General features: G+C 44.5%; 2 protein-coding genes across 3 annotated transcripts in view; one reads left to right on the top strand and one right to left on the bottom strand.

Moving 5' to 3' along the window:
* Nucleotides 1-8,217, bottom strand: part of EXOSC7 (exosome component 7) — a 111,834-nt gene extending 103,617 nt beyond the window's left edge. For both annotated transcript variants that reach the window (XM_063922415.1, XM_063922417.1), the window contains exon 1: nucleotides 8,030-8,217. In XM_063922415.1, the coding sequence (XP_063778485.1) occupies nucleotides 8,030-8,086 (57 nt within the window). In that variant the 5' untranslated portion in view covers nucleotides 8,087-8,217. The remainder of the gene's footprint in view (nucleotides 1-8,029) is intronic.
* A 241-nt stretch (nucleotides 8,218-8,458) lies between these two features.
* ZDHHC3 (zinc finger DHHC-type palmitoyltransferase 3) overlaps nucleotides 8,459-26,242 on the top strand; it is a 157,881-nt gene continuing 140,097 nt past the window's right edge. Inside the window, exons 1-2 of the mRNA XM_063922414.1 lie at nucleotides 8,459-8,553; nucleotides 16,595-16,925. Of these exons, the coding sequence (XP_063778484.1) occupies nucleotides 16,623-16,925 (303 nt within the window). The 5' untranslated portion in view covers nucleotides 8,459-8,553; nucleotides 16,595-16,622. The remainder of the gene's footprint in view (nucleotides 8,554-16,594; nucleotides 16,926-26,242) is intronic.

Raw genomic sequence — 26,242 nt, 5'->3', positions numbered from 1 at the left:
CCTCCCTGTGCCTAACTAACTCTTAGAAAAAAATAAAACTAAAGAAGCTCTAGGAGCTCCCCTAGCTGTGACCGGCTCCTTCGGGCACATTTTCTAAACTGAGTCTGGTAGGAGGTGCATAGAGGGAGGAGCCAGCCCACACTATTAAACTCTTAAAGTGCCAATGGCTCCTAGTGGACCCGTCTATACCCCACGGTACTAATGTGGACCCCAGCATCCTCTAGAACGTAAGAGAAAAGGTATTTTAACCCCTTGACCTCTGAATTCTCCTCTGGAGGGGAAATCTCAAATACCTCCGCCCCCAACTCCCTGTCCTAGTCATCTACCAAGAGACCCTCTTCTTCCTCCGACTCCCCCCCCCCCCACTTCTCTGGACAAATCAGCTAAGCCATTTTCCCTAGATCTAGATGGACCACTACTCCCGGCCTGTGTGTCCAGTCCTAAACATGTGTCGCACACCCCGGAGCTGCCAACACTTGTGCTCTTTTTTTAACATTTTGAACACACATAGCAAATTTTTGTATTTTTGATTGATGCTTTAGAAACCATGTTTGTAGTACATGTTCACAAACACAGCAAACAGCAGTTCTGTCACTCTATTGAATTAGGAGACAGACTGTAGGGGATAAAGGAGCATTAAACAACTGGGGAGATGCTCAGCTGGTTCTACTAAAATGAAAATCAGTAGTAAGAGAGAAAAATTTTAGTACCAGCACACTAGATTTACAAACCTCACACCAACTGATATTGCAGGATAATCCAGGTTTGTTTGACTCCGTTGTATTTCTGATGCTTCCAACACTGTCCTATCAGGGCTCCCTCCGGCTACCAGCATATTCCGCTGAATCGCTTACAATCCCTGCTCAGCACCTCACCTTCCGCGGCATCCCTTGCGCTCCGTCCACGCTAAGTTAGCTCACAGCGTTGGATGGGTAATCGGAATCGCCCGCAGTCTGCCGCCTTGGATCCCCACATCTTCGGCGGTTACCACCTGACAGGAGACACTACGCCGACGCCCACTGTAACAAGCTCCGCCATCCCTCAGAGACAATCGCGCAGGCTCAGGGCGCCCTTGTCGCTGCAGGGAAGGAGGGGGAAGGCCTTGAGGTAGTACTCACTGTGGATTCTCAAACATGATCAGTGGATACCTTCCACCGGGATCTTGGTCACCAGTACTCTAAAGAGTATCTTAGAAAACCATGCTCCCTCCCTTAAATGGGTGGGATTAGGTCACTGCAATCCTACAATAAAAAATCTCTTCACAGGAACCAGAGCTCCCTGATGCGCTTCTACCTCCTCTGCACAATTTTTCAAACTGGAGGGATGGGGACGTGAAGGGGGAGGAGCCAGCTGTGCACTGTAATTAATTTACATATATTGTGCCCCCTCCGGTCTCCATTCTTCACACCCCACACCCCAGCTGTCTAGTATTCCAGTGTCCCCTAGTGCATAGGTTCTCAAACTCGGTCCTCAGGACCACAAATAATAAGATTTTACTTACCGGTAAATCTATTTCTCGTAGTCCGTAGAGGATGCTGGGGACTCCGTAAGGACTATGGGGATAGACGGGCTCCGCAGGAGACATGGGCACTTTAAGAAAGAATTTAGTTCCTGGTGTGCACTGGCTCCTCCCTCTATGCCCCTCCTCCAGACCTCAGTTAGAGAAACTGTGCCCAGAGGAGATGGACAGTACGAGGAAAGGACTTTGTTAATCCAAGGGCAAGATTCATACCAGCCACACCAATCACACCGTATAACTTGTGATATGCTACCCAGTTAACAGTATGAAACCAACATATCAGTTCAGGACCGATGCAACTATAACATAACCCTTATTGAAGCAATAACTATATACAAGTATTGCAGAAGTAGTCCGCACTTGGGACGGGCGCCCAGCATCCTCTACGGACTACGAGAAATAGATTTACCGGTAAGTAAAATCTTATTTTCTCTAACGTCCTAGTGGATGCTGGGAACTCCGAAAGGACCATGGGGATTATACCAAAGCTCCCAAACGGGCGGTAGAGTGCGGATGACTCTGCAGCACCGATTGAGCAAACATGAGGTCCTCCTCAGCCAGGGTATCAAACTTATAGAATTTTGCAAAAGTGTTTGAACCCGACCAAGTAGCAGCTCGACACCGCTGTAGTGCCGAGACCCCCCCGGGCAGCCGCCCAATAAGAGCCCACCTTCCTAGTGGAATGGGCCTTGACCGATTTTGGTAACGGCAAACCAGCCGTAGAATGCGCTTGCTGAATCGTGTTACAAATCCAGCGAGCAATAGTTTGCTTTGTAGAAGGGGCACCAATCTTGTTGGATGCATACAGGACAAACAGCGCTTCAGTTTTCCTGACTCTAGCCGTTCTGGCCACGTAAATTTTCAAAGCCCTGACCACATCAAGTAACTCGGAATCCTCCAAGTCACGTGTAGCCACAGGCAGCACAATAGGTTGGTTCATATGAAAAGATGATACCACTTTTGGCAGTAATTGCGAACGGGTCCGCAATTCTGCTCAATCCATATGGAAGACCAGATAGGGGCTTTTTATGTGACAAAGCAGCTAATTCACACACACGCCTAGCCGAAGCCAAGGCTAATAACATGACCACCTTCCACGTGAGATATTTCAACTCCACCGTTTTAAGTGGTTCAAACCAGTGTGACTTTAGGAAACGTAACACCACGTTAACATCCCAAGGTGCCACCGGAGGCACAAAAGGATGCTGAATATGCAGCACTCCCTTTACAAAAGTCTGAACTTCTGGGAGAGAAGTCAATTCTTTTTGAAAGAAAATGGATAGGGCCGAAATCTGGACCTTAATGGAGCCTAATTTACGGCCCAAATTCACTCCAGTTTGTAGGAAGTGAAGGAAACGGCCCAGATGGAATTCTTCCGTAGGAGCATTCTTGGTCTCACACCAAGAAACGTATTTTCGCCATGTACGGTGATAATGTTTTGCGGTTACTTCCTTCCTAGCCTTTATCAGGGTAGGGATAACCTCAACCGGAATGCCTTTTTTTTTGCTAGGATCCGGCGTTCAACCGCCATGCCGTCAAACGCAGCCGCGGTAAGTCTTGGAACAGACAGGGTCCCTGTTGCAACAGGTCCTGTCTTAGAGGAAGAGGCCACGGATCTTCTGTGAGCATTTCGTGCAGATCTGGATACCAGGTCCGTCTTGGCCAATCTGGAACAATGAGGATTGTTCTCACTCCTCTTCTTATTATTATCCTCAACACCTTTGGTATGAGAGGAAGAAATACATAGACTGACCGGAACACCCACGGTGTTACTAGGGCGTATACCGCTACCGCCTGAGGGTCTCTTGACCTGGCGCAATACCTTTAAAGCTTTTTGTTGAGGCGGGACGCCATCATGTCTGTCTGTGGCAGTTCCCACCAACTCACAATCTATGCGAAGACTTCTGGATAAAGTCCCCACTCTGCCGGGTGTATGTCGTGTCTGCTGAGGAAGTCTGCTTCCCAGTTGTCCACTCCCGGAATGAACACTGCTGACAGTGTGCTTCCATGATTCTCCGCCCAGCGAAGAATTCTGGTGGCTTCCGCCATTGCCACTCTGCTCCTTGTGCCGCCTTGGCGGTTTACATGAGCCACTGCGGTGATGTTGTCTGACTGGATCAGAACTGGTTGGTCGCGAAGTAAGGTCTCCGCTTGACGTAGGGAGTTGTATATGGCCCTTAGCTCCAGGATGTTGATGTGAAGACAAGTTTCCAAAGACCCTGGAAATTTCTTCCCTGTGTGACTGCTCCCCAACCTCGGAGGCTTGCGTCCGTGGTCACCAGGATACAATCCTGAATGCCGAATCTGTGGCCCTCGAGAAGGTGAGCACTCTGCAGCCACCACAGGAGTGACACCCTGGCCCTGGGGGACAGGGTGATCAACCGATGCATCTGAAGATGTGACCCGGACCACTTGTCCAGTAGATCCCATTGGAAAGTCCTCGCATGGAACCTGCCGAAGGGAATGGACTCGTATGACGCCACCATCTTTCCCAGGACTCGGGTGCAATGATGCACTGACACCTTTTTTTGGTTTCAATAGGTTCTTGACCAGAGTCATGAGTTCCTGGGCCTTCTCTATCGGTAGATAAACCCTCTTCTGGTCCATGTCCAGAATCATGCCCAAGAAGGGCAGACGAGTCGTAGGAACCAACTGCGACTTTGGACTATTGAGAATCCAGCCGTGTTGCTGTAACACTTTCAGTGAAAGAGATACGCTGTTCAGCAACTGCTCTCTTGATCTTGCTTTTATGAGGAGATCGTCCAAGTACGGGATAATTGTGACACCTTGCTTCCGCAGGAGCACCATCATTTCCGCCATTACCTTGGTGAAAATCCTCGGGGCCGTTGAGAGACCAAACGGCAACGTCTGAAATTGGTAATGACAATCCTGTACAACAAATCTGAGGTACGCCTGATGAGGTGGATAAATGGGGACATGAAGGTATGCATCCTTTATGTCCAGAGACACCATAAAATCCCCCCCTTCCAGGCTTGCGATGACCGCTCTTAGCGATTCCATCTTGAACCTTTTCAAGTATAGGTTCAGAGATTTTAAATTCAATATGGGTCTGACCGAACCGTCCGGTTTCGGGACTACACACATGGTCGAATAATAACCCCTTCCCTGCTGAAGGAGGGGAACCTTGACCACCACCTGCTGAAGATACAATTTTTCTATTGCGTTTAACACTATCTCCCTCTCTTGGGGAGAAGATGGTAGGGCCGATTTAAATTACCGGCGAGGAGGCACCTCTTCGAATTCCAGCTTGTAACCCTGAGACACAATTTCTATTGCCCAGGGATCCACCTGGGAGTGAACCCACATGTGGCTGAAATTCCGAAGACGTGCCCCCACCGGGCCCGACTCCGCCAGTGGAGCCCCAGAGTCATGCAGTGGATTTTGCAGAGGCCGGGGAGGACTTCTGTTCCTGGGAACTAGCTGTGTTGTGCAGCTTCTTTCCTCTGCCCCTGCCAAGAAAGGATGCACCTCGGACTTTCTTGTTTCTTTGTGAACGAAATGACTGCATTTGATAATGCAGTGCTCTCTTAGGCTGTGAGGGAACATAAGGCAAAAAAATTTGACTTTCCAGCTGTAGCTGTGGAGACCAGGTCCGAGAGACCTTCCCCGAACAATTCCTCATCCCTGTAAGGTAAAACCTCCATATGCCTTGTTGAGTCGGCATCACCTGTCCATTGCCGAGTCCACAGGACCCTTCTGGCAGAAATCGACATAGCGTTTATTCTAGAACCCAGTAGACTAATGTCTCTTTGAGCATCTCTCATATATAGGACAGCGTCTTTAATATGCCCCAGGGTCAATAATACAGTATCCTTATCTAGGGTATCCAATTCCTCAGATAAGGTATCCGTCCATGCCGCTACAGCACTACACACCCAGGCCGACGCAATTGCCGGTCTTAGTAAGGTACCCGAATGTGTATAAATGGACTTCAGGGTAACCTCCTGTTTGCGATCAGCAGCATCTTTGAGGGTAGCCATATCCTGGGACGGCAGGGCTACCTTTTTGGATAAGCGTGTTAAAGCTTTGTCCACCCTAGGGGAGGATTCCCATCATAGCCTATCCGTTGGCGGGAAAGGATACGCCATAAGAATCCGTTTGGAAATCAGCATTTTTTTTATCTGGAGATTCCAAAGCTTTTTCACATAACTCATTTAGTTCGTGTGAGGGGGGAAAAGTTACCTCAGGCTTCTTTCCCATATACACCCTCGTGTCAGGGACAGGGGTTTCCTCTGTGATGTGCAAAACATCCTTTATTGCTATAATCATATATCGAAGGGATTTAGCCAATTTTGGCTGTAACTTTGCATCCTCGTAATCGACACTGGAGTCAGACTCCATGTCGGTATCTGTGTCAACAATTTGGGATAATGGGCGCTTATGAGACCCTGACGGCCCCTGCGACATAGGGTCAGGCACGGGTTGAGACCCTGACTGTCCCAATGCATCAGCCTTGTCAAATCTTTTATGCAAGGAATTAACATTATCATTTAAAACCTTCCACATATCCATCCAATCAGGCGCCGTCGGCAGAGACACCACATTCATTTGCTCCCGCTCCTCTCCCACATAGCCTTCCTCCTCAGACATGTCGACACAAGCGTACCGACACACCACACACACAAGTAATGTCCTTTCTGAAGACAGTTCCCCCACAAGGCCCTTTGGAGAGACAGAGAGAGAGTATGCCAGCACACACCCCAGCGCTATAATATCCCAGGAATAACACAGTAACTTAATGTTAACCCAGTAGCTGCTGTATGTATAGTTTTTGCACCTAATTATGTGCCCCCCCCTCTCTTTTCAACCCTCTTCTACCGTGTATCAGCAGGGGAGAGCCCAGGGAGCTTCCTCTCAGCGGTGCTGTGGAGAAAAAATGGCGCTGGTGAGTGCTGAGGGAGAAGCCCCGCCCCCTCAACGGCAGGCTTCTGTCCCGCTTAAACAGTAATTTGGGCGGGAGCTCATACATATATACAGTGCCCAGCTGTATATATGTGTACTTTTTGCCAACATGAGGTCCCAAATGCTGCCCAGGGCGCCCCCCCTGCGCCCTTACAGTGACCGGAGTATGTGAGGTGTGTGGGAGCAATGGCGACAGCTGCAGTGCTGTGCGTTACCTCTAGTGAAGATCATGAAGTCTTCTGCCGCCTGTGAAGTCTTCTTTTCTTATCATACTCACCCGGCTTCTACCTTCCGGCTCTGCGAGGGGGACGGCGGCGCGGCTCTGGGACGGACGGCGAGGATGAGATCCTGCGTACCAATCCCTCTGGAGCTAATGGTGTCCAGTAGCCTAAGAAGCAGGACCTAGCTTCAGAGAGTAGGGCTGCTTCTCTCCCCTCAGTCCCTCGATGCAGGGAGTCTGTTGCCAGCAGAGCTCCCTGAAAATAAAAACCTAACTAAAATACTTTCTATCAGTAAACTCAGGAGAGCTCACTGAAAAGCACCCAGCTCCTCTGGGCACAGTATCAAACTGGAGGAGGGGCATAGAAGGAGGAGCCAGTGCACACCAGGAACTAAATTCTTTCTTAAAGTGCCCATGTCTCCTGCGGAGCCCGTCTATCCCCATGGTCCTTACGGAGTCCCCAGCATCCTCTAGGACGTTAGAGAAAATCACTTTACCATGTAACCCAGCAGGTGCACAGGTGTATTTATTACTCACAGACACGTTTTAAAAGGTCCACAGGTGGAGCTAATCATTTAACTTGGGATTCTGTGAGGAGACCTGCAAAACATGCACCGTGTGGGGTGCTGAGTACATTAAGGTGAAAAGATCATGCAACAACATAGCTCATTTGTAAATGCACTTTGAGTCCTATTGGAGAAAGGGCGCTATAGAAATAAAATTACTAAAGCTGACAGTACAATCACTGCAGCAAAGCCTACGCATGCAGTTTTACATATTTGTACAAAGTTGTTTTACTCTGTTTGCTGTAAACGACCTGTATTTTGTACCCTCAGAGGCTGTCCAGCTGCCAGCATAAGGCATTAATATTAGCTATACTAAACCCTAAGCATGGTCCCCAAGCCCAGGTTTCTACGGACATCCATGTTTAAGCTTGAGCAGAAGGGGAGATGTAGCAAACATTCTAAATAGGACAACTGTGTTGGCAATAGCAATCCATCAGCTTCTACCTATATTTTAACATTATAGCATGTACAAGCTGATTGGCTGCTATGAACAACTTCTCCATCTAAAATTTAGAAAATTTGATACAGCTCACCCTTAATTAGAGACTGATGCGGCTCTCTGTACTGAGGCAGGGATATTCGAAAAACCTGGCGTGTTATAGTGGATTGATGACCAAGTTGGATGCGTTTGCCTGTAGCGAACACAACGCACTCATATTCCCGAAGGTGGGCAGCTAGTCTGGGAAATGCCAGCTGCTGAGGAACTACAAAGCTCAGCACGTCCTCAATGTCATTCCACAACAATAACAGAACCACCCCGCATTCAGCCTGTGCCTATCGCACTGCGTGAGGGAGCTGCACCTGTACTCCGTGCAGGACGTACACCTTCTCCGCCTCGCTCAGTACCACAGACGCCATGGTTGATTCTATATGGAGTGGGAGAAGAGACTCTACCCAGACGCCATGCCACCACCGGGACTCCCGCTGCCGCTTCCGCCAATACACGTGTGCCACGGCATCAGTCTGCGACCACGTATGACAAGGGTGCTACCCACACAGCATCTAGCCAGGAGCCTGACGTCATCAGCGTGCTACCAGTCCTCCCTCCCCTGGTGTTGTGTGCGGTGTGGGTGCGGCGGCGGCGGCGTTGCCCTCTGCTCCATCCCCAACCTCCACCTCCTCCTCAGTGTGGGCGGGGAGCCCGGGGCCTGTCACCGGCCTGCTACTCATGTGAGGAAGGAGAGGAGCAGTACCCACTGTAAGTAGTAATGTATTTACATGGCCACCCGCCTCAGCGCCCGGGTTAGCACACGGTATGGCAGGCAGTGGATTTATCCCGGCTAGTGCTGTCACTGATATGCTTGGCACTACTAGTCCCATGCAGGGTAAGCATGGGGAGATAGTTCCTGCATGAATATTGTATGTAATGTCATGTGTTACTACTGCAGCGTAACACAGTGGCTCCCTGTGTGGTTTGTAATAAAAGCATGTGTACTGTACTACTGCTAGTCTCAGGCAGGCAGGTTTAACGTCAGGGTATTCACAATGGGATTTCAATTTACGAACACACACAGCTATACTGTACATAGATATATACATACGTAAACATACACAGAGGTATACACATACAGTATATGTATTCACTTTCACATGCACGTGTAAGATGCACTTATGATATGACATCACAATGCAGTGATTATTTCTGCAATAACTAGACATGACTAGATCATGTGACATATACTTTTTCAATCAGTGATTTTATTACAGTATGTTACACTCACATCTTTAACTTTTTTTAAAATAGAAAATCCTACTAGGGTATAGCTCTCCTTTAAGCGTAGTTTATGGGATAACTTTTGTCCATTTAAATCTATCTAACCACAATTGTGTCCTTGTTGCTTTCTGGAATTGTTAACCACATTTTCTTATCTATCTATCTAGTCTTCCCACAGATTATTAACTGGTTTGTATGGTTAAATTCTAAAAAGAAATGAGTTGTTATATTTGGGCGTTAGATTAGTGTACAGAAGAATACGGCAGGCCTTGTGTGTGGTCATGGCTGGCCTTCCTGCTACTTTGGTTACCTAGGATGCTTGTTAATAAGAGAGCATTGTGAGCAATGGTTCATGCGCTGCTGTGACTTTGAAGATGCAAAACAGTGCAAGTATAAATGTCAGGTATTGCATTTCTTTAGACGCTGTCTCTACATCTCAGGCATAGATCCAATACTCTAAATAGAATGCAATGCGTGCTTTATATCGTAGTATGACCATTTTTTCAAAGTTTTAGAACTTCCAGAAAAAAACAGTGTAAAGTGATTTTTATTTTATTTTACACTCTCCTCAATTTCTTTATTTTCAGTCAACTTGTAATTTTCTTCTGATCATCATCATTATTATTATTATTATTATTATTATCCTTTATTTATATGGCGCCACAAGGGTTCCGCAGCGCCCAATTACAGAGTACATAAATAATCAATCAGGAAAACAGCAACTTACAGTTGATGACAGTATAGGACAAGTACAGGGTAAATAAACAAAGTTACATCAGCAGATGACACTGGAATAAGTATCAGGTGGCAGAAGACTGCTGGATGTGGTACAGTTGAAGATTATTAAAGTAAGAAAAAGGATAAGCACATGAGGGAAGAGGGCCCTGCTCGCGAGAGCTTACAATCTAAAGGGGAGGGGTAGACAGACAGGGGTGACACAGATGGGGTACATAGAGAATGTGGAACAGAGGCTTAGGATGAGATTTGGCTGGGTTTGGTGAAGAAGTGGGTCTTGAGAGCCCGTTTGAAGTTTTGTGGAGAGTCTGAGGGGGAGAGGTAGGGAATTCCAGAGAAGTGGTGCAGCACGTGAAAAATCTTGGAGGTAGGAGTGGGTGGAAGTAATCCGTAGGCAGGAGAGTCGTCGTGCATTAGCAGAGCGAAGAGGACGGGTGGGAGTGTCTCATGGTATTTCTGTCCTAACAGAAAACATGACTCTTCATGTCATGAGATAAGAATGTAGGAGATAAGATGAAAGTGGTTTGAAGCACAAGGTTCATTTACAGTCTGCTGTATCCCTTGGAGATGGACATTGTAAAAAGATAACCTGGTACAGGAGTATTGTATTGCACCAAAGTAACATGTCACATCCACTGGCCAGTTAGCATCCTACAGGTGTACGATCAATATCATTGTCATTAACTGGGCTATATTTCCACTAATCTATAACTGCTGAAAAATATAGCAGAACTGAATGGTAATGTCTCCAGGATTGGGGATTTTTCTTTTAGAAACCTCTGATCTACCCACATTAACCTACCCACATTAAGCTATTTAGAAGGTACCAGATTTTTTTTACTTTTAACAGAAAAATAGTCACTCATGCTGTTAACAGAGAACAATAGTTTGTACATAAACTTGGTATGCAGCTGTGTACACTGTTTAACCGTCTTGAGTTCTGTCATTATACAAGTACGTAAACCACACCGCCTCCTTAATTGCAGAGAGGGTGGGTGGGGCTGAGGATTTCTAGTGTAGAACAGTGCTATTCTTCACAGCGTTTACTATATGTGATATCATTTTTGAGTGCGTTTGGAGATCCTTGGGATCATCAGGGGCAAAAAAGAGCAAGTAGGAGTATAGGGCATAGCGATGCCAGTAACCTGTGATATTAGAGCATGTATGGTAGTCCAGATGGGCGCAAGTTTAGGGCAAGTCCAGAATATGTGGTGAAGAGTAGAAATCCGGTCACATCCTCGCCAACAAGCAGGGGAAAATTCTGTGCCATCGCTGCGGTCCAAGATACCATCTCAGATTTTCAAAACGTTTCCCCAATTAAGAATCGAGATAGCTAACCTCGCCAAATAAAAACACTATGCAGCCAGGTGTCAATATGCCACGCCAACTCAAGTGGTGGTGTGTCATATGAGATCAAACGGCAATATATGGAGGATAAAAGGCCTCTCGCTGGCGAATGTGAAAAGCAAAAAGACTCGAGAGGGGAAGATTGATTATTATTTGGGTTACCATATGTGCACTTCGTGTTTTCATACCAGTTCTATTCCTGTTTCCCATATACACGATTGCTGCTCATGAATGCATATTGTAGCTTGACTTATCTTCCTAATCCATCTCCTTCTACAGTGCAATAGCTAAATGCATCATGTGTGTCTTTTTTTTTTTTTTTCTTATGAAACTTTAATAGAAAACTATTGAAAAATAGGCAGTCATTATTGCCTAATGTAAGAAAATAACTGGCTAATTTTCTGTGATTTATTTCACCGTAAAACGTTACAATCTTGTACGTTTTCTGTTTTTATGAATGACAAAACAGATCTGTTTATACAGAAAATCATTAAAACGTTAAACTTTCCCATTACTCATGTTCGTTACCTTAGTTCAATACATTTGGCGGTTATAGCATTGTATTGCTTTACCACCTCTGTCTACTTGCCTTGTCCACACTATAAAAAGTTGTCCTATTAGTGCACACTGGTGATCATTCCGAGTTGATTGCTCGTTATTTTTTTTTTTCGCAATGGAGCGATTAGTCGCTAATGCGCATGCGCAATGTCCGCAGTGCGACTGCGCCAAGTAAATTTGCTATTAAGTTAGGTATTTTACTCACGGCATTACAAGGTTTTTTCTTCGTTCTGGTGATCGTAGTGTGATTGACAGGAAGTGGGTGTTTCTGGGCGGAAACTGGCCGTTTTATGGGTGTGTGCGAAAAAACGCTGCCGTTTCTGGGAAAAACGCGGGAGTGTCTGAAGAAACGGGGGAGTGTCTGGGTGAACGCTGGGTGTGTTTGTGACGTCAAACCAGGAACGAAACTGACTGAACTGATCGCAGTGGCAGAGTAAAGGTGCATACACACGGAGCGATATAACTGAGCGATTTTGACTATATAGTCAAAATCGCTCAGAAAGTTAGTGCATATCTCTCCATGTGTACACAGCCAGCGATAGCGATGCGCGTCCCCGCCAGGTCGCTATCGCTGCTAAAAATAGACTGTGCAGGCAAGTCAATTTTGGCTATGTCGCTGTAAAAGAGAAAGCATCCCCTTGCTTGAATGAGTTAGCCAAAATCGCCCATAGCCAAAATCGCTGGTAAAGTTAGTCAAAATCGCTGGAAAAGTTAGTCAAAATCTCCCACTGCCAGTTCAAGGGAAAACGCTCAGTCAAAATCTCTCATAGTCAAAATCTCTCCGTGTGTATGCACCTTAAGTCTCGAGCTACTCAGAAACTGCTAAGAACTGTCTATTCGCAAATCTGCTAATCTTTCGTTCGCAAATTTACTATGCTAAGATTCACTCCCAGTAGGCGGCGGCTTAGCGTGTGCAAAGCTGCTAAAAGCAGCTTGCGAGCTAACAACTCGGAATGAGGGCCACTATGCGAGGAATTCACAGTTTGACATACGTCACCATGACATATTTGTCCAACAAAGCTATGATTGTAAAACGGATCTAATTCCCATGTAATGTTTTATTTTGTTCTATGGGTTTAACTCTACGTGAAGGCAAAGGAACAAATACTCACAAGTTGGTTTTTATACTATTGTCAAAGTAAAACATATACTATATCATAAAAGGCTAACGCTGCTCCTCACCTCTGTGGGACGAATTCGAGTGTTTTGTACGCCGGCACGGACGTTACTGTTATGTTAACTGGTAACTAGTGCACTAATAAAGTATATTATTTGTGCTAATTCATAAAACTAACAATTGCACCTACAAGCAAGCACTTACAGTAACTTGAATCAATGGGGTAAATTTATTAAGATGTGAGTTATATTTAAGATGGGATGATGCCCATAACAACCAATGAGATTCCAGGTATTATCTTCTAAAAGGTGCTAGATAAATGAGAAGTAGAATCTGATTGGTTGCTATGGGCAACATCCCATCTTAAATAGAACTCCCATCTTAGTAAATTTACCCCAATGTATAAAATTTTTTACCTATCATATTAGCAGTAATGTCAGTGTATGTAATCGCTTACACTATACTTTTGCATGGAAAGCCTTCTAGCTTTAATCTAGTATGGTAATGAAATCACTGCCTGGGCGGGATAGGAGGGCTGGTTTGTGCTGGGTCAGGTGTAAGTAAGGAAGTGACTAGCTAAGAACAAGAACTGCACTTTGCTTCCTGGTTGTCGTCTAGCTACAGGGAGGGAACGTCTCTGGATCTAGGTTTCTGCTCTGTACCCTGACTTCACATTTTCAGGTCTTAAGTTCCTGCTCAGGGTTCCCTGTGTTGATCTTTGGGTTCTATGTTTCTCCTCGTCTTGGGTCAGTGATAGTCATCTAACTTATCCTATGGCTTTGTGTGGCTGATGTCAGTAGAATGGCTTTATGGGGTGTGATTCAGAATACTCCTGTTAAGCTCTGAGAAGGCTACAGTATATCAAAGAGCCAAGTTTTCTGACTTCTATCAGTCTGATGTGAGTGTGCTCATTTCTAGAAGTAATCTGTTCTTCATTCATTTGAAGTAATGTTTCTACTTCTAGACAAAGTAGTTTTCACAGTAACGTCTAAAGCAGTGGATCAGTTAGGTAAGTGCAATAGTCCAGTGGTTCTCAAACTCGATCCTCAGGACCCCACACAGTGCATGTTTTGCAGGTAACCCAGCAAGTGCACAGGTGTATTCATTATTCACTGACACATTTTAAAAGGTCCACAGGTGGAGCAAATGATTTCACTTGCGATTCTGTGAGGAGACCTGCAAAACATGCACTGTGTGGGGTCCTGAGGACCGAGTTTGAGAACCTGTGCAATAGTCAATTCAATTGTTAGCGCTTCACTGATTAAGGCACAGGTTCTCAAACTCTGTCCTCAGGACCCCACACGGTTCATGTTTTGCAGGTCACCTGTAGATTTTTAAAATGTGACAGTTGGTGATACACAGTGCACCTGCTGGGTGACCTGGAAAACGTGAACCGTTTGGGGTCCTGAGGACCGACTTTGAGAACCACTGGATTAAGGGGTCTATTCATGAAGCAGTAAAAAAAAAAAAAGAAGTTGCCCATGGCAACCATTCAGTGTTGCGGTAACATTTATAAAGTTAATTCTATAAAATTATGTGTAGCTGTTGATTGGTTGCCATGGGCAACTTCTCTACTGGCTCACTTCTCCACTATTTTCACTGCTTCATAAATAACCCCTCAATGTCCATTTATTGGTTGTTAGAGAGGTATTGTACTGCTCATCATTTTACATGAGGATATGATCTCTGCAACTTTAGCAATGAGATTTCAAAGATTAAACCTCAGAGAAAATAAATGAAATTCTGATTATGCGAAGACTAGCAGATAAGTAGTCATTTTTTTTTTTTTTTACCTCCATTGCATTATGTTGCATTCCCTTTATGCGCTACATTTTCCTGGGGGTGCACTTTTTTCATTAAAGGTTATTTCGGATTTTATTTTAATTATTTGTGAGTGTTTTGGGAAGGTGTTCAGATATTGATAGCAGCATTTATTACATTAAAGATACATCATTACTTCACTGTATACAGATTAGCAATCTATGATCTTCTGTTTAATTTTGGACAACGTGAACGAGTAATTGGTCTGCAATGGGAGTAATAGATCACACTGAGACTCCATGTTGTGTAACCTTGCATTAAATTACATATCATTCAGTCTTTAGATTGTGGTATCATCAAGGACCTGTGAAATGCTTTTTTTTTTATCAAATATATTATTAAATAAGGTCTGATTAGTGATAAGAGTGATATCGCTTTGAACAGGTCAGTAAATTCACAGCCCTAACCAGCTGCACATGCTCCCTATACAGTCTGGAACGTTTAGCCCTGAATGGAACTGGTTCATATACAGTACTTCTGGGGAAAATTGCTTAGGCCTCTCACAACCAGATAAGTGTGTATTTACTTTTGTCTAAATCTATGTGGATCTTTTTGCTCATTACTAATACATGATAAAAGATATTTGGTTTCAACTACATTTATTTAGAAGCATATATATTTCTGGCATGAATACAATACTACTTTCACACTAGCAACATTTTATTTTATGTGTGTTTCACCCTCTCTTCTTACTGTGATGTGAAAGGTGAACCAAGTCTCTTAGCAGGTGCTTACATGAGCCTGTACTATTGTGTAGATATTGGTTTTCAAAGCCATAAGAAAAATAATTAGTTATGTGATGGAAATAGTCAGGCATGATGTTATATTCTCAAATGCACTGTTTGCTTTAATATTGTGTGTTCATGTGCATTTTTTCCATGCAGTACTACAAATCCTTGTTCATAATCCTTTTGTTGCGATGAGAACCCTGTAACGTGTTCCATTTCAAAGAGTTTGCGGCTGTTCAAATATTTTGAAACTTAATGATCTCCACATTGGCATGTGTTTTTAATAACCTTAAAAACAAACAAACATGAGTTTAAAGGGCCCTCGTATAGAACCCTTCTGTGCAATTTCAAAGTTCTTTCTGTGTTATATGCTTTTATTATAGAGTAGGGCTTTATTTAACACAACTGTTCTCCGACAGTTGAATAGCACCAGGAATTAGCTCCCATCGCTATTCAATTCTCCTCATGTAAGGTCGGCGAATGTACATTCTCCTGGACTTAACAGGTTGATTTGTCGGGAGAACGGGCATTCTCCTACTGTGCAATTTCAAAGTTCTTTCTGTTTTATATGCTTTTATTATAGAGTAGTGCTTTATTTAACACAATGGGGTGATTCAATTCTCCGACAGTTGAATAGCACCAGGAATTAGCTCCCATCGCTCTTCAATTCTCCTCATGTTAAGTTGGCGAATGTCCATTCTCCTGGACTTAACAGGTTGATTTGTCTGGAGATCGGGGCATTCTCCTACTTAAATCCCCGGCGCGATGCTGATTCCCGGCAGCACTTTTGTCGGATTTCCTCTCGGTTCCCCCGAGGGTGAGAGAAGAATTCCCGACAATTGAGTGTCACTTGGCGCTGTATTGAATAGCACCGGGAGCTAATTCCCGGCACTATTCAACTGTCAGAGAATTGAATCGACCCCTTTGATGGTTGGGTGGTGGACAGTGCAGCAGGTAGTTACAGTATGGTGTGTATCCTTGTATTATCATACCTGTTCATAGCTGTACACTGGGTTCAGAATCTTTTTCAAAATGGGACATTTGTAGTGGAATGTTTCACTGCTTCCAGAGATAGGCCAACTGTGTGACTCTTATATCTCAAGTAACATATTCCAGGCTGAAAGCACAATAAAATAAAATAAAATAAAAGGGGGTTAAAAAATTGCTACAGAAGACTCCTCAGATTATCTTGCTTATTTTTTTCTAAATTACTTTCTGGGGGGAAATCATGCTAAAGTCTTTTATAAGCGCACATATCAGATGATGAAGTTTTATATTCAGTTGTATATAGTTAATAACTTTGTGCATGAAAGCCAATGAAAACTAATTTTAGGTGTTTCTTCTAGGGTAAAACTATGGACTATAGAACTTATCATGCCGACTCCAAGCCACCGCTGCCGTGACATTGAGAGGAAAGCGGAATACCTCCAACCAGAGAAGTGTATCCCACCACCTGTGGATAACTCCATGGATAAAGTGTGGTTCATCAAGGATGGCTGCGGCATCGCATGTGCCGTGGTTACCTGGTTTCTGATTTTCTATGCAGAGTTCGTGGTAATTTTTGTTATGCTGTTGCCGTCCAAGAATTTAATTTATAGCACAATCAATGGGATTATTTTTAATTTACTGGCATTCATGGCATTAGGTTCACATCTACGTGCTATGATCACCGATCCTGTAAGTATGACAAGGATTTAGTCATTGAAAGTTTATTGAGCATAATCTGTTTATAAGAGTTACATAATGTGAATTATGATACAGGTTGAGTATCCCATATCCAAATATTCCGAAATACGGACTTTTTTGAGTGAGAGTGAGGTAGTGAAACCTTTGTTTTTTGATGGCTCAATGTACACAAACTTTGTTTAATACACAAAGTTATTAAAATATTGTATTAAATGACCTTTAGGCTGTGTGTATAAGGTGTATATGAAACATAAATGAATTGTGTGAATGTACACATACTTTGTTTAATGCACAAAGTTATAAAAAATATTGGCTAAAATGACCTTCAGGCTGTGTGTATAAGGTGTATATGTAACATAAATGCATTCTGTGCTTAGACTTAGGTCCCATCACCATGATATCTCATTATGGTATGCAATTATTCCAAAATATGGAAAAATCCCATATCCAAAATACCTCTGGTCCCAAGCATTTTGGATAAGGGAGACTCAACCTGTATTATTAAAGTGATAGAATTTCAATCTCTTTCTCGGGTATCTTAATCTCTTCTGACTTTTACAGTCAAAATGACTCTTTCCATTGATCCCTCACTACTGTCCTCAATGTGGTGAAATTACACATGTGGTGGATGGAGAGTAGAAAAAGAGTATTGTGCAGTTCCTTTTTTTTATGGTGCAAATCATAAGAAACTTTTTCATTATGGGATGTGTTACATGTGGATATCATTAGATTACATCCATACTCTTCACTTTCTTTTTTAAACGAAACACTACCATAAATAATCCATCATAGCATTCCCTCTGTATGTTCCTGCACCTGAAACTGTGCACGTTGGTCACCTTCCCTATTTCTGCACATACCAAAGACCTGTTAATACGATACCTGAATGCCCTGTCACAGTCAGGGATATTCAGCATGGTGGCAGCAGCATCACTGGGAATTTGTTTTTCTTTCTGTATGGAGAAAGTTAAATAAATCGGGGCATTTTAGAGTGGAAACAAGTCTTTATAGTTAATGTCTAATTTACATGCTGGTGATACATAGATCCCACATCACTTTTGGAAGAGGATGACCCCTTCACTTTAATCAAAGCAGAGCTTTTTGTATTTTATTTTTGTACAATCAAAAGGTAGAGTCAGTTGGCAGTGAGGTTCTGACGGGGGAGGTTTCCTGTCATACTAACTATATGTGCAGTCGCAAATAGTGCTTCATTGCATCTGTAATACTTATACAAATCATAAAATTGTGCTTACCTGTCATCCTTCAATTATGTGGTGTTGTGTAATCCTGTTGAGGAGACCAGACATCTGCAGCTGTGAGCTTCTCCAAACACCTTCTGCACACCACCCCCAAGCACAGGACTGTCTAGTGCCACCCGTCTCGTGTCAAATATGTGGTGTTGAGCAAGGTTGTGCTTCTTTTTTTCTCATACGTCCTAGAGGATGCTGGGGTCCACTTCAGTACCATGGGGTATAGACGGTTCCGCAGGAGCCATGGGCACTTTAAGACTTTTCAAGGTTGTGAACTGGCTCCTCCCTCTGCCCCTCCTCCAGACCTCCGTTTAGAAAATGTGCCGAGGCAGACTGGATGCACACTAGGGGAGCTCTTCTGAGTTTCTCTGAAAGACTTTTGTTAGTTTTTTTATTTTCAGGGAGAAATGCTGGCAACAGTCTCCCTGCTTCATGGGACTTAGGGGGCAGAAGTAGGAACCAACTTCCTGAATAGTTCCATAGCTCTGCTTCTGGCTGACAGGACATTAGCTCCTGAAGGGTACTGAACGCCAGCTGCGGCTATGTGCTCACTCCCACAGCACGCCGTCACCCCCCTTACAGAGCCAGAAGTCAGAAGACAGGTGAGTGTATAAGAAGAAGGATCTTCATTGTGATGGCTGAAAGGTACCGCGCAGCGGGCGGGAAAGCTGAGCGCCATACTACCCGGTAACACAGGCAGGGCGGGGGGGGGGGGGGGGGGGTGCCCTGGGCAGCATGAAACCTAATAAAAACTGGCAGATACAAGGACATAAGTTGCTGAGGCACAGTCCTACCCCCGCCAGTATAAATATTAGTATTGAAAAATCTGAGGGGAAACGCACCATTGCAGGGGCGCGGCTTCCTCCTCAGGCAGCCAGCACACTGCTCAGCGCCATTTTCTCTCCTACCAGGCTGCAGAGTAGAACGCTGGTCCTCCTCCACTTCTGAACCAAGTATCGGGGTGCAAAACAGGGGGGGCACAATGTAATTTAGTGCTATAGTGTGAAATTATCATTCTAAAAACGCTACAGGTCTGTGGGCATTTTGTGTTTCACAGAATATTTATCACTGGCGCTGGGTTGTGAACTGGCAAATTCTATCTGTGTCCTGACAGATTTTACTGTGGGTCTGTCCCCTATAAGTCCCGGAGTGTCTGTGGTGTGGTTGTGCACGTGTGTGACATGTCTGAGGCAGGGAGCTCTTCCCCTGAGGGAGCCATTTTAGGGACACAGAGTTGTGATGTGGTGGCGCTGCCGGCACACCATGAGCCTGAATGGGTGAAATAATTACGTGATAGTGTGAATCATATCGGTAAGAGATTAGATCATGCAGAAAACTCATGCAGAAAACTGGAGAAAATTAGTGGAAGATGTGATGTTTCATAGTTCTGCTTTTTCGTCCGCAGGCGACCCCTCTGGTTCACATAAAAGACCATTTGCACAAGTAGTACAAACTGATACCGACACGGACTCTGATTCCTGTGTCGACACTAGTGATTACAGGGGAATAGAGCCTAAATTGGCAAAAAGCATTCAATACATGATTGTTGCTATAAGGGAGGTTTTGGAAGTTACGGAAGCCCCTCCTTTACCTCAGGAGAAGGCTTATTTTTATAAGTAAAAGAAAATTAAAGTAACTTTCCCTCCTTCTCACGAGCTAAATACTCTTTTTGAGGGAATTTGGGCAAACCCTGAAAAGAAATTTCAGATTCCCAAAAGGATTCAGGTTGCTTATCCTTTCCCGGCAGGGGACAGGAAAAGGTGGGAGTCACCCCCAGTTTTAGACAGTGTCCTGTCACGATTAACAAAAAAGGTGATTCTCCCTGCACCTGGGACGGCTTCACTAAAGGAGCCGGCAGACCGCAAGTTGGAGACTACGTTAAAATCTATGTGGCCAATGGTACACTGCTTAGACCCACCATTGCTTGCGCGTGGGTGAGTAGTGCTATCGAAAAATGGTCAGATAACTTGTCATCCGAAATTGACACGATAGAGATGAGATTCTCCTAAAGTTAGGTCATATCAAAAACGCTGCTGCATACATGCTAGAAGCCATGAAAGATATTGGGCTCTTGGGTTCAAAAGCCGCTACCATGGCAGTCTCTGCTCGGAGGGCGTTGTGGATTCGCCAGTGGAATGCTGACGCAGATTCCAAAAGAAATATGGAGGCTCTCCCGTATAAAGGTGAGGCCTTGTTTGGAGATAGGCTGGATGCGTTGGTCTCGACACATCACTCTCAGATGCAGTCCTTTCGGCCCAACAAATATAAAAAGGCCAAAGGTTCCCCCTTCTTTGCAGGTAGAGGGAGGGGAAGAGGAAAAAAGTCCGCAGCGTCTCCAGGATCACAGGAGCAGAAGTCCACCCCTGCTTCTGCCAAATCTGCAGCATGATGCTGGGGCTCCCTTGCGGGAGTCCGCTCGGTTGGGAGCACGTCTGAAACTTTTCAGTCAGATTTGGGCTCAATCTGGCCTGGACCCATGGGTTTTGAAAATAGTGTCCCATGGATACAAGCTGGAGTTTCAAGACGTCCCCCCCATGCCGATTTTTCAAATTGACCTTACCAGCTTCTCTTCCAGACAGAGAAGTAGTAACGGCTGCAATTCAGAAATTATGTCAGGATCAAGTCATTGTCCTGGTACCCTTGTCACAGCAGGGAGAAGGTTTTTATTCAAGCTTCTTCGTAGTTCCGAAGCCGGACGGCTCGGTCAGACCAATTTTAAACCTGAAATCTCTGAATCTCTACCTGAAAAGGTTGAAGTTGGAATCTCTGAGGGCAGTGATTTCCAGTCTGGATGAAGGAGATGTCATGGTGTCGGTGGACATAAAAGATGCCTACTTACATGTTCCCATTTATCCTCCACATCAGGCTTATCTGAGATTCGCAATACAGGATTGCCATTACCAGTTCCAGACGTTGCCGTTCAGACTCTCCACGGCACTGAGGGTGTTCACCAAGGTGATGGCAGAGATGATGGTCCTCCGATCAACAAGGAGTCAATATAATTCCTTACCTGGACGATCTCCTGATAAAAGCGAGATCCAAGGAACGGTTGCTGCAGAACATTGCACTCTCCCTGTCAGTACTCCAACAACACGGTTGGATCTTGAATTTTCCAAAGTCGCAGTTGGAACCGACCACAAGATTGTTCTTTCTGGGGATGATACTAGACACAGAAGTACAGAGGGTATTTCTTCCAGTAGAAAAGGCTCTGGAGATCCAGAGAATGGTCAAACAAGTTTTGAAACTGACAAGAGTGTCGATACATCAATGCATTCGGTTGTTGGGAAAGATGGTAGCTATCTACAAGGCCATACAGTTTAGCATATTCCATGCCAGAGTATTCCAGTGGGACCTGTTGGACAAGTGGTCTGGATCCCACCTACACACGCACCAGAAGATAATTTTGTCCTCCAAAGCCAGGATTTCGCTCCTGTGGTGGCTGCACAGTTCTCACCTATTAGAGGGACGCAGGTTCGGGATTCAGGACTGGGTCCTAGTAACCACGGATGCAAGTCTCCGAGGCTGGGGAGCAGTCACGCAGGGAAAAAGTTTCCAAGGAAAATGGTCAAGTCAGGAATCCTGTCTTCACATAAAAGTTCTGGAATTGAGAGCCATTTACAACGGCCTTCTACAAGCGGTGCAGATCCAGTGGGACAATGTAACAGCAGTCGCATATATAAACCGTCAGGACGGAACGAAAAGCAGAGCGGCAATGGCAGAGGTGACAAAGATCCTTCTCTGGGCAGAAAGACATGCAAGAGCTCTGTCAGCAATTTTCATTCCGGGTGTGGACAACTGGGAAGCAGACATCCTCTGCAGACACGATCTCCATCCAGGAGAGTGGGGCCTCCACCAAGAAGTCTTTGCAGAGGTGACAAGTCTTTGAGGAGTTCCTCAAGTAGACATGATGGCATCTCGTCTAAACAAGAAGCTTCAGAGATATTGTTCCAGGTCGAGAGACCCTCAGGCAGTAGCAGTGGATGCACTGGTGATCCAGTGGGTATTTCGGTCGGTAAATGTCTTCCCTCCTCTTCCACTAATACCAAAAGTTCTCAAAATAAGAAGAAGAACAAGGTTTCGAGCAATCCTCATTGCCCCAGACTGGCCAAGGAGGGCTTGGTATCCAGAGCTTCAGGAGTTGCTCATGGAAGATCCTCGGCCTCTTCCTCCTCGCGAGGACCTGCTGCAGCAGGGGCCGTGCGTATATCAAGACTTACCGCGGCTACGTTTGACGGCATGGCTGTTGAGCGCCGGATCCTAGCCCGAAAGGGTATTCCCAAGGAAGTCATTCCCACTCTTGTTCAGGCCAGGAAAGTAGTAACGCCTAAACATTACCACCGTATTTGGAGAAAATGTGTCTTGGTGTGAATCCAAGAAGGCTCCTACGGAAGAATTTCAGTTGGGACGTTTTCTCCATTTTCTGCAGGCAGGTGTGGATGCGGGCCTAAGATTGGGTTCAATCAAGGTTCAGATTTCGGCCTTGTCAGTTTTCTTTCAAAAACAATTGGCCTCCCATCCAGAAGTTGCAGACATTCGTGAAAGGGGTGCTACACATCCATCCTCCATTTGTTCCTCCGGTGGCACCGTGGGACCTTAATGTGGTGTTGCAGTTCCTTCAATCAGATTGGTTTGCACCTCTGCAGGAGATAGAGTTGAAGTTTCTCACTTGGAAAGTGGTGATGCTCTTGGCCTTGGCATCCGCAAGGCGGGTGTCTGAGTTGGGGGCCTTGTCTCACGAGCCCTTACCTGATCTTCCATGAAGATAGGGCAGAGTTGAGAACTCGCCAACAATTTCTTCCGATGGTGGTTTCGTCTTTCCTTATAAACCAGCCTATTGTGGTGCCAGTGGCTACTGACACCTTCTCTACGTCAAAGTCTCTTGATGTGGTTAGAGCTTTGAAAATTTATGTTGCAAGAACAGATAGGATACGGAAAACAGAGGCTCTGTTTGTCCTGTATGCTCCCAACAAGATTGGGTGTCCTGCTTCCAAGCAGACCATTGCGCGCTGGATCAGAGGGACGATTCAGCACGCTCATTCTACGGCAGGATTGCCGACACCGAAGTCGGTAAATGCCCATTCTACTAGAAAGGTGGGCTCATCCTGGGCGGCTGCCCGGGGGTCTCGGCGTTACAACTTTGCCGGGCAGCTACTTGGTCAGGGGCAAACATGTTTGCAAAGTTTTACAAGTTTGACACCTTGGCCGATGAGGACCTCAAGTTTGGTCAATCGGTGCTGCAGGATCATCCGCACTCTCCCGCCTCGTACTGGAGCTTTGGTATAACCCCATGGTACTGAAGTGGACCCCAGCATCCTCTAGGACATATGAGAAAACAGGATTTTAATACCCACCGGTAAATTCTTTTCTCCTAGTCCGTAGAGGATGCCTGACCCAGTGCTTACTTTACCTGCAGTTATTAGTTTTGTAGTTACACAAGTATTGTGTTACGGTTATTTTCAGCATGTTGCTGCAAAATTGTTCATGCCCGTTGGCATGTGTTGTGTTGAATGCCATGTTGTGCGGCATGGTTGAGGTGTGAGCTGGTATGAATCTCAAACAAAACAAAAGTACTGCAGCGCATGTAGATTGAGCAAAAGTTTATTACTTCATTCTAATAAAAATAGCAATATTACAATTCAATAAATCAAAACATCCATAACCACCGGCCGGTAATTCCAACACATCAAATGTATTATTTTAAAAACATAAAATATGCTCTTTTCTATCTGGACACTGCTATATAGACTAAATGAGTAAAAATTCATTCAACAATTATCTTCTACAGTGTATGTCTTAGCTGCTATGATTTAAACCGTCCTTTTGACAATCTAGCAGTCCATTCAAATATTTAAAGACACTGTATCGCTGTAGAAATTATGTAGCAGCTTAACACGCTGCACGCTGACTGATCCGGCTAGCAAAAGTCACTAGTAGCTGTAATTTATATTAAAGTGCAACAAAGTAGCAGAAGGTCCATTCAGCAATGTGGATCCGTTAAAACTGAAGGAATTAGTTCTTTATAGCGTCTGGGCAGACAGAATAGGTGTATGCTCACCACTACCTTCCAGCATTGAGATCACCGTGAACTCCTCCCGGCTGCTGGTGCTTTTAACCTTTGAAGGCAGTCATCTCTGGAGGATATATCCGTGTAGATCTGAAGCTATTGCTGGCGGTAGACAGTGCAGTTTGACAGCGGTATGGAGCAAAGATACGTGCATTTTGGATTTGGCTGTTACTTGTGTCTCTTTCCTGGTGGCTGCAGGTTCAAATTTAACAGACCCGGCATACAAACTGAAAAGAGTCTGCAATCAGGTTCATTAACTAGCTGAATACCCTTAAAGGCATATGCGTTTATGCTTGGTTTTACCATCCTACATCCATTCTGGGTGAATTATCCATCTCTATTAAAAGTTGGTCCTATATATATGGACTATGGATGTTTTATATCCATGAAGGCCTTTGTTCCTGTTTTTGTGATACCATACAGAAACCCCTGATGAAGTCGTTCTGACGAAACGCGTTGGGTCGAATCAGTTACGGTCTCTTATCTAGTTCATCAGTACACCCTACAGAATATACACCTATAAGGGTGAGGGTGTTCTTTAAAGGCTTGAACAGAAAACCTATTGACACTATCTGGATGTATTTCTTTTAAGAATGTTTATATGAATGTATGGAACCTTTTATTTGTAAAAAAATGTTCATATGAATTTATGGAATTCTATATGTTTGTTTTTTTTTTATAAAAACAAATTGGTATCATATCTAATTTAGGCCATTCTGGCCGTCTTTTTGTTCGGGTGTGTTCTTTGGTGTGAGGGTATACTTGCAGGTGATGCCAGTTATAAGAATCCACACCGTGGAAGAACAGCTACTGGAAATACTGAAATCTGAGCGTTTTAAAGTTATACCAAGCGCAAGTGTTTTGTGTATATATATATATATATATATATATATATATGTATATATATATTGATATATATATATATTGATAATGTCGATATTATCTTAAACCATAAAGCTATACCTCTAGATACACTTTTACCGTCGGAGCCGTTATGGCCGCTAGACTGAATACACACGCTACGCACTTTGTATGCTATTTGCGTACAGAGTCCCGCACGTGGTACGTACTTGACGTACCCACGCCGCGCTGAATGTACAGAGTACGCACAGCGTGCGCACACACAATTGATAACCTTTAAACCTTGTTAATGATACAATGCAATGATATGATTATACTTTAAACCCTTAGCAGCAAAGTACTGCAACGATGTTATACCTTAAACCTTAAGTAGCGCTGACGGTATAAAGTACCCGCAGTGCGTACACCTTATCAATACTTATAAACTTTATACAGTTAAATATGCTTTTAAACCCTTGCAAGAAAGTGAGGACACAACACCGATTTGTAGTTGAAACCACAGGGTTCTAAGGCCACCGTGGATTATTTCAAAAGGTAAAACAGTACAAATCATACACTACAGGCTAACAAGATAAATCTAAAACAGAGTAACGGCTACAGAGAATGTACATACGTGAGAATGTTCGCAAGCGCAACCCGGCCGGTCCTCCGCTTGTCAGGTAGAAAGCGTTCAGAGTCTTCTGACCAGCCAGGCAACAATGGGCTTTTTATACACCGCTTACATACACAATACAATGGTCACGATAATCTCATTGTCCATTGGACACAGAGATGTGTCTTTTCATTACAGGAGAGGTCATAGGTTGATTTGAAAAGATGGGCGATGTCTTTCCCCAACTGCTCTGGTGGGTGGTATCCACTGGATTACCGCCGCATACATAAAATACAGTAAATACAGTTAATATCTATATTCTACTTCTGCACATAACTATACGCTGGAACATGCGATCTTTCTCTAACCAATACCGGAATGTTACCCTTAAAATACCCTACAGCTGGATACTAGACATCACCTTCCAACCTTTATCTGACCCTTCCTATCATGCAAAGGCGAATCCCTTAGTCCTGGAACTGTTTAAACTGTAGTTACTCGCTGATGTGGTGTAGGGGAACTATGGGTACAAAATGCACTA

This window comes from Pseudophryne corroboree, chromosome 5 (assembly GCF_028390025.1).
Source record: "Pseudophryne corroboree isolate aPseCor3 chromosome 5, aPseCor3.hap2, whole genome shotgun sequence".
NCBI lineage: Eukaryota > Metazoa > Chordata > Amphibia > Anura > Myobatrachidae > Pseudophryne > Pseudophryne corroboree.
Note: the sequence above shows the minus strand (reverse complement) of the source record. Positions and strands in the feature narration are given on the sequence as shown.